The following is a 14,005-nucleotide window of genomic DNA, read 5'->3' as shown; positions in this document are numbered from 1 at the left end:
ATTATTGTGAACACCATACTTGACAGGTTTCTTCTTGCCGATATGATAGGTGTGCTTCGACCTTTATGCGTTAGAAAATATTTGGCTATATGGACATCCCAAGCCGTAAACCTTGTCTAGAAAAAAAAAAGCTGTGACGTCACAATCAATGAAATGTCAAAATTTGGCTCTAATTTTTGTTGATTTGATTTTTGAACGCTGCCTCCAACTTGTTGTAATGTGGGTATTTATCTTTCTATTTTGATACACATATTCTTTATCACTTTAGTGTTAATCATTATTTATTTGTTATAGTTTTTAGGACACAACATAACATTTAATTGCTCTACCGTGGACAGCATTCACGTTACAAGCATGAGTAATTCACCCAGTGCCAGTTCTCCTAAATTCAAAAATTTAAGGAAGAAACAAAGAAGCTCACCTATGGAATTAAAAGAAAAAATACGGAAGGTCAGTAACATTTTTTTAGCTTTACTTACATGGTTATTTCCCTTGTAATCTTGCAAACAAACACTTGAATGACCACTCCTTAATCTTATTAAACCTAGATGAGTAAGTTAATTGGCCCCTGGCTAGATGACATGATGATAAAGTTACCTAGTTCTTATTAAACCTAGATGAGTAAGAAGTTGGCCCCTGGCTAGATGACATGATGATAGTTAGATGTTAGATAGTTCTCTGTTACATGCTATAAGTTACCAGTTGGCCGAGGTGACAAGACAAGTTTATTATGGTTGGATAATCGGACAAACCAGCTTTAATGTGACTGTCCTAATTGAATTAAGAATTTAATATTTCTCTCTCAGCAGACTTATGTGCTCAAAAAGGTGTTGATCACATCACAGGATAAATTAGACAGGTTTTTTAATGGTAACTTAAAAATAGATAAGATAATCCATTTCATCTGCAGATTTAATATTTGTTTCCATTTAAAACTCTTGATTTCTTTATCTTTGATTACAGAACTACAAGGACAAGATTCAAAATTGCCGTGAAACCCTAATGAATAGGTTCCGTGGCACAGTAGAGGAATTCGCTCTGCACAATACTTTGACTGAAATATATAATAATATGTTTGACTTATCAAATGTGCCTCAAGTTGATCATGAAGACGTAGAAGTTTTAGAAGAAATAAAAAATGAACTGATTCAGGAGGAAATGGACTGGTAGGTTACCTTAGATTAAAATTTTAACTTTAATAAAATTGTAATCAAAATATTAAATTACATAATAATAATTATACTTTTTTCAGGTATTTGGAAGAATATGAAAAGTCTCAAGTGGATGTTGATTGGTCAACAATTGAACAAGAAAATAATGTAATATGTCCAATTTGTCAGAAAAAAAATCTTTGTCTTGAAAACTGTGACCTAACTTGCTTACATTGTAAAATCACTATAAAAACCGATAAATCATTAGCTGATGTTAAAAAATCAATTTTATATTCATTAGAAAAACATAGTGCATTATGCAACCATGAATTCCAATTTGTCTTAGTACCAGAATCACATGAAAGTCACATCTACTTAATTTGTAGTGGTTGTCAAGAAATGCAAATTGTTGTTTGATTTGATGTTTAAAAATAAGATTTAAGTGATATATTTTTTAAACTAAAAAAACATTATTTGGGTCTAATTTGATAGAAATAATAATTGTTTGTATCTATTGAGTCAAAGATACAACATACATACCTACATTTACCCTGGACCTTAAAATAAAATGTTTGAAAATACACCTGCAACTTATTTTTTGAACAACTTATTCACTATTTTGTTTATTCTTTAGAATTTTAATTTTAATAAAATGAAAATAACTTATTCATATCGATTGTTTAATCATTTTTGTAAATATTTTAATAAATTGTTTACTTATTTATTGATTTTATTGATTCCTACAAATCTGCAACAGAGGACCTGTGGTAGTGTGTAGTAGCGTGGTAGTAACGCTCTGTATAGGTAGGTTTGTACTTTATCAGTTTAATAATAATTGCCTAAATGCCTACTTATTACCAAAAAGGTAAGGAAAAGCCAAAAGGTATTTATTTCCATCTACCCCATTCAAGCTTGCCACCGCGCGGGGTGTTTGTTGGCAGCTTAGATTAATTAATCTAATGGCGCATTTTCATTAGTCGATAACTCGTTCGGTATACAGCATGCAGGGATTCCCCGCATGCGAGATAACGACCAATGAGTTGCAATGCAAGTCGATACGCATTCGGTACAACGCCTGCGGGGATTCCCCGCATGCATTATACCGACCGTGCTATCGACCAATGAAATTCATCGTTCAGATTTTCTGACGCGCCATGCCTTTTTCTATTTTTTAGTAAACTTCGCACCCAGATTGCGGGCCCTGTGGCACGCGTTCCAGAAATCTCTCGCACTCCGCATGAGGACCCTATCGACGAATGAAAACGGTTCCCCGAATGCGGGCCCTGTGACATGCGTTCCAGAAATCTCCCGCACGCCGCATGCTGACTCTATCGACTATAGTGAAATTGCGCCATAAGGTTGGCAGGCACTAAATATGTAGGTGGCGTTTATATTCCTATCTGGCCCCCTTCGGTTGTTGTCGTATGATCAATGGCATCTTCTCTTGGGTTGCGCAACTAGAAGCCATTGTCAACACAAGCAGAGTATTTTGTATTCACCATTACTATGAGGTCTCACTGCGCGTGGACGCACAGGCACAGGATCTCAAAAACCTTTATTCATAGACAATACTTGAGTGGCGGACGGAGTCACTTACACGAAAGAGCTCTATTCAACGCTGTGCGTTCGACTTCGCATAGCGTTGCTGCATCACACAAGCAAGCATCGTTTATAAATGCGGGTATAAGCACAGGTATAAGCTCTCAGCGCTGACGTCTAACTGATATTGTGCTTTCTCTTCTGTCTCGCTTGCAGACATTTAACAAGAGCGAGGTAGCTAGCTAGTGTATTCAATATTTGAACTGAAGAGTGAAATGTGTTATTTATGTTTGTTTAGGTATAATAAATTACATCACTTTGAGTAACGTGTTAGCCTAAACTTTCGTTGTCATGTACACACACCGCCAGTGTTAACTAGGTATCCATTTCCGTTTTTGCTCTCGCTGTCATCAAATGGTGATTCTTTCTTTGCCATAGAACGAGACGACCATGCTAATAACTGTTGCCGATAGTACACTCCGTACTCCAGTGCAGTTTGTCGCAGATAGCGCGCCAGCAGCGGTCCAAATATGTAGCTTCGGGAATCTTTGAGACAATGACCATATTAGGCTATAGATAGATATGATGATTTACCTAATTGCGAGAACAATCGCATACACATCTTACAACGAGTAAATACCTAGTGCAATTCAGTATGTCTTTACAGGAACGGCTAGTAATCATATCAAGTGGCTCCAAATGGTTTGTGTAATATTACACAGTACTGCTCGCCAGTTCTGTTACTTGAACTTGCCGCGCGACCATATTTCATGATATTAAGGCGGGATTCGAACCTGCGCATTAAGTCCGCACAAGACTGGAGAGCTGGAATTCCAGTAAAGAAAACACTGTTTGAATTAATTTATGATGATAAATAAAACACATGATGTACAAAATAAAAAATGACCTTTTAATTCAATTCATGAAGCATGGTAACAAGGTATATTGTAAATTATTACTTTGTCATACAGTCGGGGTTAGAACATTTTATTACAGTGATTAATTCCTACTAAAAGATTAGACTAAACGGTAACTTGTATAAAATGTACAATCTTTATTAATAATATATTGTATAAAACAGTACCATTATCATTACCGACAGTACGGGGGCATCTTTTGTAGTTGAATTCATAATCAGTGTAAAATCAACTATTTTGAGAATTGCCATAGGCCTGAAAATAAGAGTTTTCAGTCATTTTTGTCGTGATATGACAACTATGATTTAAAATAATGCAAAATACGTAATTTAATTTTGACAATCAGTTTAAATAATATTAAATTAAAACTATTACTTAACTATAATGTAATTTCACTAATAGACATAACTATTCATATAATAATGCGAAAATAAAATGTATGATTGATTGAAGACGTAAATAAGCCTGTCTTACCATAATTACATATAAGCTGTTAGTCGAACACAATTAATTATAAGCCATCACTGTGTCGGTTTTACGCAGACGATTTTATTGTAAGTACTCATAGGATTCTGACATGCATATCAGATTTTCATGGTGTCTTTATTCTTACAAAATTAAATGAAGTGCTCAATAACAAATACATTAAAAGGTTTTGCAAGTTTGAAATGTTCAGTCAGAAAGTTCAGATAACGCCAGATTTTGTAAATTGGAGAAAGTAAATAGGCAAGTTAGTAGAAACAAATAGCATAATTTATAAAGATCCTGCAATTTCTTTTCTTTTGTTTGTGTAGTAAGTTACAACCATACAGATTACCATCACATAAACTCGTAAAAATAAATTAGAAAATCTATAAAAAGGGCACAACAAAACAGACTATTATTGGAAGGTATCTTTACTTATCATTTTCTAGTACCACCGTTTACTCTTCAATCCGATTCGCTGCATTCGAATCAGAAATATGACGTTTGGGGTATTTGGCAACAATGTTACCTATTGCTTTATATTATGGAATTTATGGATTGCTGATACATCTATTAATATGCCGTATAATAGATTATCAGCAATCCATACAATTTATACGTCACTTTTCCAATACTCATGAGCCCAATCGCGCTCGAAAGTCCTGGCTATTCTCACTCATATGTAAGTTATCAATTAACATGACCAATTATTCCTGAGGAACACGATATTACATTTTTATTTTGTACCTGTATATTATTTAGAACATATAAATATGTATATAATTATTTATTATGTTAATATAGTTTATTCACACTACAGGACAATTCTATTTACCTATATTGTAATCCATATTATCTTTATAATCTTACCATGACTTATAATTCATATTATTATCAAGTTAATTCAATTTCTAATATACGGCAGTTTCCTTTTCATTCAGCCACTTTTTATAAACACTAAATTTTGAGTACGTAGTATTTATTCCACACAAAATAAAAAATAGCCATAATTGATGATTACACAAATAATATCGAAATATCCACTATAAGCCAAGTTGCAGATACACCAAAAAAGAAATTAGACTAAAAAGTTATGCAATAATGAATAATTTTATGGTGTATCTGAAACAATAAGAACGGCTGGATCATTATTTGGTGCGTTTATTGAATATTTACACTTGTCCACTGTTTGACACAAAGGATACTTTTTGCTTAGTTCTCGAGGCAAGGGAATATAAAAAAACTTTTTTATGGGAATGAACCCATAGTTTGGTGGTCAGTAGTCGTAGCCTTGCTCATCACATGATATCACATATTACGACACGATATAGCCCGACGGATTAGCTTAGCAAGTTGAAGTGGCAATGGGCAGGGCACATAGTACGCAGAACTAACGGCCGATGGGGCAGCAAAATTCTGGGGGCTTAGTGTGATAGTGTGAGTTTACGTCAAACGTCTTCACTAGTGACTGCGCCCCTAGCGGAAACTTTCAAGAACTAAAATTTTTTAACGCGCTCGCTAGTGACGAAGTTTGATGTAAACTCACACTCACCCCCCTGAAGTCGAGGCTACGTACCAGAAACCGCAGCGTGGGACGTCCACCCACAAGGTGGACCGACGACCTCGTAAAGATAGCAGGAAGACGCTGGATGCAGGCCGCTACCAACCGGGCGATGTGGAAATCATTGGAACCTATGTCCAGCAGTGGATGTCCTGTGGCTGAAATGATGATGAAGATGATGATGAGATGATGATGACACATATGTTATTCTCTGTCAATGTGTGTGGAATCCTCACGTCGCCCACACAATATTTTGATGCATTCATGATGGCTGTGTGCCATAGGTTATAGGTTAAAATGATTTTTACTATGGTGGCAGTTATTGGGAATGGAATCGCAAAAAAACAACAATATCATTTTGTGATATACATGATCATGTATATTGCTTTTAGATTTGTCTCAAACAGTTTATACCCATAAAACAAACTAAGCATGCCCGATAAAAGAACATTGATGTGTTTAAATACTTGTGTGTACTATTCTGTTTTCTGAATATAACATTTGTTGAACATAATAATAATGTACAGAATGATGTACATTTAGTGATGTCGACATCGATGCCGTACGTATATGAATTCGCTCAAAGGTTAGTCGGTCTCCAAGCAAAAACCTATGTGCCAAACAAAACGTAGACATGCGTTCTAGCTTGTACTCGAGGTTTCAAATCGGGAGCATCAACATAAATTGCATAATTAATTCTGTATTTACATCGAAAAAGTATGACCCAGTCAGTTCACGTCGGCGCCTTATTCTAGGTTTATGTTGTAGGTGGAGTACTCACTATATGATGGGTAGCCCCTGGACCTCCATGAGGTCCTCCTGCTGGTGGGAGTGCGCGGCGGGCGCGGCGAAGTGGTGGTGGTGCGGGCGCGGGCGCCGCGGTGAGCGCGCCGTGATCACGCGCGGCTTGTGGATCTCGTCCATGACGGACGGCGCCACGTACGTGAAGCCCTGCGGAGGATTAAAATTTTTTTGTGTTGAAATGAAAAATCTTTTCCGTAATGTAGGTATACAGGGTGTTAGGTAAGGGGTCATCCATAAAGTACGTCACACGTAGAGGGGGGGAGGGGGTTGACAAAGTGTGACATGGTGTGACAAGGGGTGGGAGGGGTCCAAAGTTTCGTGACATCACATTTTAATTGTTTCAAATATTTGATATAATGTTGATTTCATAAAAAAAGTACTTAATTTAAATGGAAATAAAACTAATTATTGCTGTTAATTTAATGATTTTTCGATGTAAAATTGCAAAACATGTGACGTCACACTAGGGAGGGGGGGATCTCAGAAATGTGACCACCTGTGACAAGGACGGAGGGGGGGTAAAAAAATCATGAAATTCGTGTGACGTACTTTATGGATGGCCCCTAAATGGGTATATGATCCGACACTAGCCCATGTTAACATGGGCATATAAATGGTATGGTGAAGTCAGAAAATTGATATCTTCATTTTAATCATTTTAATTTTCATACAAACCGGATTTTATAAAACTTATTTAGTATGAAAATTAAAAAAATTAAATGATGATATCAAATTTCTGACTTCACCATACCATTTATATGCCCATGTTAACATGGGCTAAGTGTCGACTCATATACCCATTTACCTAAAACCCTGTAGATGACTTACACTGAAGTGTTCAACTACATAGTTTCCAACATGACAAAAATCGGTACCCGCGATCCGGTATTGACGGTGGCGCCCCCCTGTCAATGTCACGGTTTTTGAAGCTCACCCAATATGTTAAAACAAATACAAAAGTGTCACTTTGAGGAGTCTTTAAAGTAACACAAGTATTATATTAATTATGTAAGTATTATGAATTTTTTTGCTCTGCTAGTGATGTGTACAAAGGTTTTGATCTGTAATTGCGTAGCTAATGACGTCACGCTCACGTCAGTCAAAGATCTTTAAATATTCCATATATGTAATATGTTTCGTAAGGTTCACATGACAAAAAAAATTACCTGAAACATTAAGTTGGCACTTTCGCTAAGGGTAGATTCATCAGGAGAATCAATGGGCGTTTGTAGGGTAAATCGCGTGTCGAACTGAGAGACGTCGTCCTCACTGGTCTGAAAAATAAGAGTTCTCGATTAAATTGATTAATATTTATTTTATTGATAAGGTACACCAACAGTACATTTTTTTTTATGCAAGACAAAGCAAGTATTTGACCGCAATCGCACCTGGTCACCAGGTGCGATTGCGGATTAACACCAGGTCCTGGTGTTAAGTTAGATGCAGTCTAGGATGGTATAATTGATAATATTATAAATAAATAAATAAATAAATTATGGCTGCAAGAAATCAACTTCAATATAGCTGCATTATATCACTAGTTATATTTGCAATATATTAACTATCACAATGATACTGAAAGAATTGATGGCCACATTTAGAAAAATTGTATTCTATTGTTTGACTATTATAGCAGATAAAATGTTATTAACCGTGACTATAAATAAATAAAAAATCTCAAGATTCCAGTTCAACTATATTGTAATATTACGACTGTAAATATGACCAATATTGATAATTTCAACAAGTACATTATTTAAGTCTTATCACTTTTATAAACAAACTACATTAAGTATCATCAAGGGTATTGATTAAGATAATAATGAATCTGAGAAGTTTAACTTTATTGTGGATTTTTATCTCATACCAAAAGAAACTGATCATTGTTATGATTTATACATTCTAGACATTTTATCCTTTTCTTTCTAATTATTGTAAAAAATGAACCTGTTTTCTCTTTTGACAATAATTTAGGTATGATTTAATTAATTTGTTTTAATATAGAGCTTGAGTACCGAGTATTTGTAGCTTACCAGTCTAGGTTTAATTGGAGGTTCCAGTCTTCGATTGAACACATCGTCCCAGTGCACATGCTTGAAGAAAGCATGGCCTCGGACAGCAGCTGCCCCGGCTGCACCCAAGCGTTGTGTCTCAGAACGCTTCATCAAACGCCTTATCAAGTCCCGGGCATCTTGTGTAAGGTAGCCCGGCAACATTAATTTAGCCTTCAATATTTTTTCTATTGTTTTGGTACGATTGTCTCCCGTAAATGGCGGCTGAAATTTTGAAAAAAAAAACCCCTTATTATTGTGTTGAATACAGGGTTCGAAAGGATAATTATCAATGATAATTATCACGATAATTATCGTGATAATAACAGATAGATAATTATCGGTTGATAATAACAAAAAAATGCGCTCGTGAAAATGGACTGTATTTGAAGTTTTCGAACGTGTATTTCCGCACTTGCGTCTAATGGTGGGCGTTAATCAACATAGATAGTTATAAAACCTATTTTATTAACTCCACAATGATTACTAGTTATCTAGCGTCAAATTATTTGTCTATTTTCAAAGCTTTATGCGACTAATGATGATCTAATGGATAACTTGACAACAATCAGCAACCAAAAACATAAAACAACATTAGCAATCACAATTTTTTATGTAACAATATGACAAATTTATACTGTTGATAATTATCGGATAATTATCATGAAGCGTAATTATCTTGATAATTTTGAACCCTGGTTGAATATAACTTTTTTAACAGATGGCGCTACTTGCATATAAAACTGGGCTTAACTGGGGTGCCGTAATAATTTTGAAAATGAAAATGTATTTACCTGACCAATAAGCATGTCATACATCAAGGCACCTAAGCTCCACCAATCTACAGCTTTTCCATGTCCATTTCGTGTCAAAATTTCTGGTGCCCTGAATAATTATTAAAGTTTAATTAGAAGTTACATAGGTACTGATAATTTAACAACTAAAATTTAGTACTTGTTCTAATCTAAGTGAATTTCATAATAATTTTGCAAAACTTAAAAAGGATTATAACTTACATATATTCAATTGTGCCACAAAAAGTGTGTGTAACAATTCCCTCTTGAATATGTTCCTTGCATAAGCCAAAATCTGTCAGTTTCACATGTCCTTGAGCATCCAAAAGTACATTCTCTGGTTTCAGGTCTCGATAAATAATCCCTAGACTGTGTAAATGTTCCAGAGCCAAGATGATTTCTGATAAATAAAAGCTAAAAACAGAAAAATATCTTCAGAAAAATGCTCGATAAAAATACAATGTGTTAAGTAAATAAAGTGGTCATTTTTAATTACAGTAAAATTATATTCCAGTAGTGGTACTTAAAAACGATTATACACCAAGATATGAATTCAGCAGTCTGAGGTTGTTAAGAATTTCAAATGTCTAGCTGACTCAAATGAATATCGTATGGACTGATTCATTATCACATAATTTAGAAATTAACAAAATCTGCAGATTGTGTACATGAGATTTTTTTTTCAATAGTTACTAAACCAATAATTTCTTATTTGTATAAATCTCAAAGAAACATAAAGGTAAACAAGAATTTGAAAGGATGTCATTGACACTGACCTTAAGGGCATTACTCTTAAAAGGTCAAGGTCATTGAATGTTTAACATTCTGATATTAATATTTATACAAATTTAGGTCAATGTTAATAATCCTAGCAGCAACCATCACATTCTAAGGTTATTAATTAAATAAGAAATAAAATCCCACACTAGACTATTGATAATTTTTAGGCAAAACATAAATCAAACTTTTTTACTTTTGCAATCCCTCTATGAATAGGACTATTGATTAAATACAAAAGGTTAAGGTCAATTACCCTAGCCCTAGCTGTCAAGACAAAAGTCAGTGACCCTTGATCCTTTTCTACCTGGCAGGTGGTTGAGTATATTATGGTTTATATCCATTGTTTGGTAATTTTTCATAGATAACTGAGAAATAATTTATAGATAATGCAAAAATAAACCTAAATTTTAATACCTACCATGCTGTGTCCTCTAGAAATATGCCTTCACGCTCCAAATGCATGAACAATTCCCCTCCGCTTAAATACTCTAGGATTAAGTATAATTTACCACCTGTTTGAAAAGCATACACTAATTCCACTATGAATGGATGCTGGAAAATAAAAATAAATAAAATTTTAGACACTTTTAGGTATTCAAATTTTATTGAATAAAATAAATTCCAAGAATTTTTCTTCGTTTGTTTTTTATTCTTTAATTCGTAAATAAAAAAGTACCTTGACAGCTTCCAATATATTTCTTTCTGCTTTAGTGTGTGCTGTATCTTTTTGATTGCGTACTATAGATGCTTTTTTAAGTACTTTCATAGCAAAATGAGAACCGGCATCAGGCCCAGTAATTTTTCGCACTTGAAAGACCTTTCCATAGCCGCCCTTGCCTAAAACCTTTCGAAGCTCAAAATCTTGTGGCCCAAGGCGCTTGCATTGTCCGGGATTTACAGTATCTTCAGACAGTTGGATAGTTTCTGACCCTTCAGCTCTACAATAAAATCATAAATAGTACTGATTGTGCAGGTAGACATATAAATACAAATTTAAATGTTTAAAATACTATGTTACTTACTCAACAATACTGTTTACATGTAACTCAGGATCATAGTCCACCTGCGGTCAAAATGTATCAATTACAATCCAAATAAATAATAATCTAAATAGAAACTGGTGCTAAATACATTTTGATTTTTAGTTCATTGGTTAAACGCGTTATGAGCACAAATAAACTCGAAGGAAAGATCCTTGAGCATTGGGTCAATCTTTAGTTGTTATAGGTTAGGCAATATCTTTACAACAATTTGCATGGAGCATGGTGATCATAAATACCTCATCAACTTCAATGATATCGTCGTCGTCTGAATCTCCAACAGTAACCGTATCTACATCTAAATCAAAATCAAAAACACCTGCCATATACGATGACATTTCAAGACATCAGCAAGTGCACTATTTTTTGACACAAAAAATAATGTAAAACGGATCCTTTGCACAGGTATTAAACTGAATTTTGATAAAAAATACTGCGTCAATTAAGATAAATTAATTAACACGCTCTGAAAATATTTTAAAGTAACTTCTGTCACCCAACAATAATAGAAAAGTGAATAGATTTCCGTAATCGTATGAATGAACGAAACAAAATTCAATCAAGCGATTCCCGTGGCTGGCTCAGTGGCTCCTGCCGTGCCGTGGTATTTTTTCCATTCAAATAGAATGAATGAACGAATGAAAAAATAACGGAATCACGCTGGTTCCGGTTTCTATTGTCTATGATTAAGTGTTAATGTTGCCAGGTTAGAAAATAGATGTTCAGAGAATTACTGGCAAAATCATTGTGTCTCATATCTAAAAATAAACTTCAACAAATAAAAAAAAGTACGTTGGGGGTGTAAACATGTTATATCAAATTAATAATTTAGTGCTCTAAAAATGACTTTTTTCGTTAAGTTTTTGAGCTTTAAACGTTTCTTAAAAGCTTACTGAAGTGATATTATCCATAAAATGTGATAGTTTCAAAATCAAGTATATTTTTCTACAAAATCTTTCAATGGCTAGTGACAGCGATAAAAGTTCGAGTAATCATAACTTAGATGGTTCTCTGAGAAATACTAAGAACCAAGGAACTACTGGAAATATTGGTAAGTTCTTACCTTATCTCAGTGCCGTTTTAACTTCTCAATTTTCGCCAAAGTTTTGCTACACGATGCTTTTTTATAACCTTGTGGTTTTGCTGGGACTGTAAGTATACAAATAAATTCCCCAGTAAATCGTGTTGGTAAAATGTTTGTTTTTGTTTGGAATTTAACAAACTTATAAAAATGTTCTATACTTAAATGTGCGTAAAGTTAAAAACTAAAACAATCTTACAAATGATTCATTCATTGATGTCTCTTCATTCATTAGACCTGTTCAAATCAAATTATTACAAATGTCCTAAATATTGTTAATGATGTACCTAAATATAATCTAACACCTCCAGTAAATAAACTGAATGAATGACAAGCAATAATTAATAGGTAGGTAATAATAATGTTATCTTTTTTATTAAAGAAATAGTAAATCTCACTAAGAGATCATCGTTTAATAATATTGTAAATGCAAACTAATTGTTTACAGGGCAAATAAGTATGATGAGAATTTTGCCTTGTTATGAATGTTATGTTATATGGGTTTAAATGTATCTTATTATTTCTCGTTTAGTATGGCAGTAAGTAATGACAGACAAAACATACCCACATTTTGAAATAATTTTGTTTCAATGTTATTAGGTATAGAATTTCTTGTAAATCCACTTCACTTAGTTTGAAATAGCTATGCTGTCTCTAATTAGATAAAACTAACTTAATGTAAGTTTGTCAAGCAACACCTGGAATATTACATTCAACTTTCATGTCATATTACATATAAATACTATGTTATGGCAATGTTCATCGACATTATTCAAATTCACTTAGCATTCTAAATGCACTTTAATTTAGACCATCTAATTGTTCATGACAGGATGAAAAAAGCAAGTATTTAAGCATGTTTATATCCATTGTTCAGTACTCATTGCACAAGCTTTGCTTAGTTTGGGACTAGAGGCGCACGGTTCGAAGATATTTATTTATTATTATTTATTTATAGGTAAGTACATATTCAGATTATTTAATAATACTGCATTAAGCATAATATTTTAATTATTAACTTGTAATAGAAGTAGAACTACTTTTTTTTAGCTATACATAGATATTTTGGATATATTTAATATCCAGAATGTCTAATTAAAACTAAAATATATTTCTTCAATCCATTTTTTCCCTCATTATCTGTAATTAAAGACAATTTTTATTGTTTTGGTTTGAGCTAGTTTAAAATTAACAAATATAATAGTGCTCTATTTTATTCTAATTTAAACATATAGATGCATATAAATTGGTATGACTTAAAAAAATTACACTAGAAAAATTATTTAAGTCTCAAAGAATTTATTTTTATTAGTAGTGGAGCCTCAGATCATAGAAGGGGATCTCTTTCTATGATCTGAGAGTGGAGCCAACCATATTAAATTTTGCAATTTGTTTTTTTTATATTGCAAAAATACGTATATATAAGACGACTGCCGAGAGCCAGTCAGAGCCTACGCGCCTGTCTGGGTCTAGACAAAATGCACTTTTTGATCGAATCGAAAATCGAATCCGTCACAAAAACCGGCCAAGTGCGAGTCGGACTCGCGCACCGAGGGTTCCGTACCATTGATTTATCAAATTAAAATTATTATTTTTTATTTAAGTTATTAGTATGAAAGATTACGCGGTAATAAGCGGTTTACGATTTACGAGGTATTAAAAAAAAATACTTACTAGATCTCGTTCAAAACAATTTTCGTTGGTAGTTTTTATAGTAATGTACATCATGTTTTTTTTAGATTTTTCATTTTCTTATTTTACAAGTTAGAGGGGGGGGGGGACCAACTTTTTTCCACTTTGGAAGCGTCTGTCACGCAAACTA

At 33.7% G+C, this 14,005-nt stretch overlaps 3 protein-coding genes across 9 annotated transcripts in view; 2 read left to right on the top strand and 1 right to left on the bottom strand.

Annotated features, from left to right (window-relative positions):
* The first annotated feature begins 128 nt into the window (after positions 1 to 128).
* On the top strand, positions 129 to 1,606 carry LOC114353164 (RPA-interacting protein alpha). 2 transcript variants are annotated; one of them, XM_028305014.1, is made up of 4 exons: positions 129 to 219; positions 295 to 450; positions 964 to 1,166; positions 1,253 to 1,606. In XM_028305014.1, the coding sequence occupies exons 2-4, from the start codon at positions 355 to 357 to the stop codon at positions 1,566 to 1,568; spliced, it is 615 nt and encodes a 204-aa protein (XP_028160815.1). In that variant the 5' UTR covers positions 129 to 219; positions 295 to 354; the 3' UTR covers positions 1,569 to 1,606. The 2 variants fall into 2 exon arrangements, with proteins under 2 accessions (XP_028160815.1, XP_028160816.1); XM_028305015.1 differs by having other exon boundaries at positions 159 to 219; positions 302 to 450.
* A 1,973-nt stretch (positions 1,607 to 3,579) lies between these two features.
* On the bottom strand, positions 3,580 to 11,688 carry S6k (Ribosomal protein S6 kinase). The gene is made up of 10 exons (XM_028304998.1): positions 11,342 to 11,688; positions 11,085 to 11,125; positions 10,739 to 11,000; positions 10,481 to 10,614; positions 9,505 to 9,696; positions 9,283 to 9,373; positions 8,471 to 8,713; positions 7,604 to 7,711; positions 6,415 to 6,584; positions 3,580 to 5,791 (listed from the first exon to the last, which is right to left on the bottom strand). The coding sequence occupies exons 1-10, from the start codon at positions 11,438 to 11,440 to the stop codon at positions 5,755 to 5,757; spliced, it is 1,377 nt and encodes a 458-aa protein (XP_028160799.1). The 5' UTR covers positions 11,441 to 11,688; the 3' UTR covers positions 3,580 to 5,754.
* A 195-nt stretch (positions 11,689 to 11,883) lies between these two features.
* LOC114353167 (phosphatase and actin regulator 4) overlaps positions 11,884 to 14,005 on the top strand; it is a 57,541-nt gene continuing 55,419 nt past the window's right edge. For 4 of the 6 annotated variants that reach the window (XM_028305027.1, XM_028305020.1, XM_028305019.1 and 1 more), the window contains exon 1: positions 11,884 to 12,153. In XM_028305027.1, coding sequence (XP_028160828.1) covers positions 12,063 to 12,153 — 91 coding nt within the window. In that variant the 5' untranslated portion in view covers positions 11,884 to 12,062. The remainder of the gene's footprint in view (positions 12,154 to 14,005) is intronic. The other 2 variants (XM_028305029.1, XM_028305022.1) reach the window with 1 other exon arrangement.

This window comes from Ostrinia furnacalis, unplaced genomic scaffold (assembly GCF_004193835.3).
Source record: "Ostrinia furnacalis isolate ACB-3 unplaced genomic scaffold, ASM419383v2 OfSCF1632, whole genome shotgun sequence".
Lineage (NCBI taxonomy): Eukaryota > Metazoa > Arthropoda > Insecta > Lepidoptera > Crambidae > Ostrinia > Ostrinia furnacalis.
Note: the sequence above shows the minus strand (reverse complement) of the source record. Positions and strands in the feature narration are given on the sequence as shown.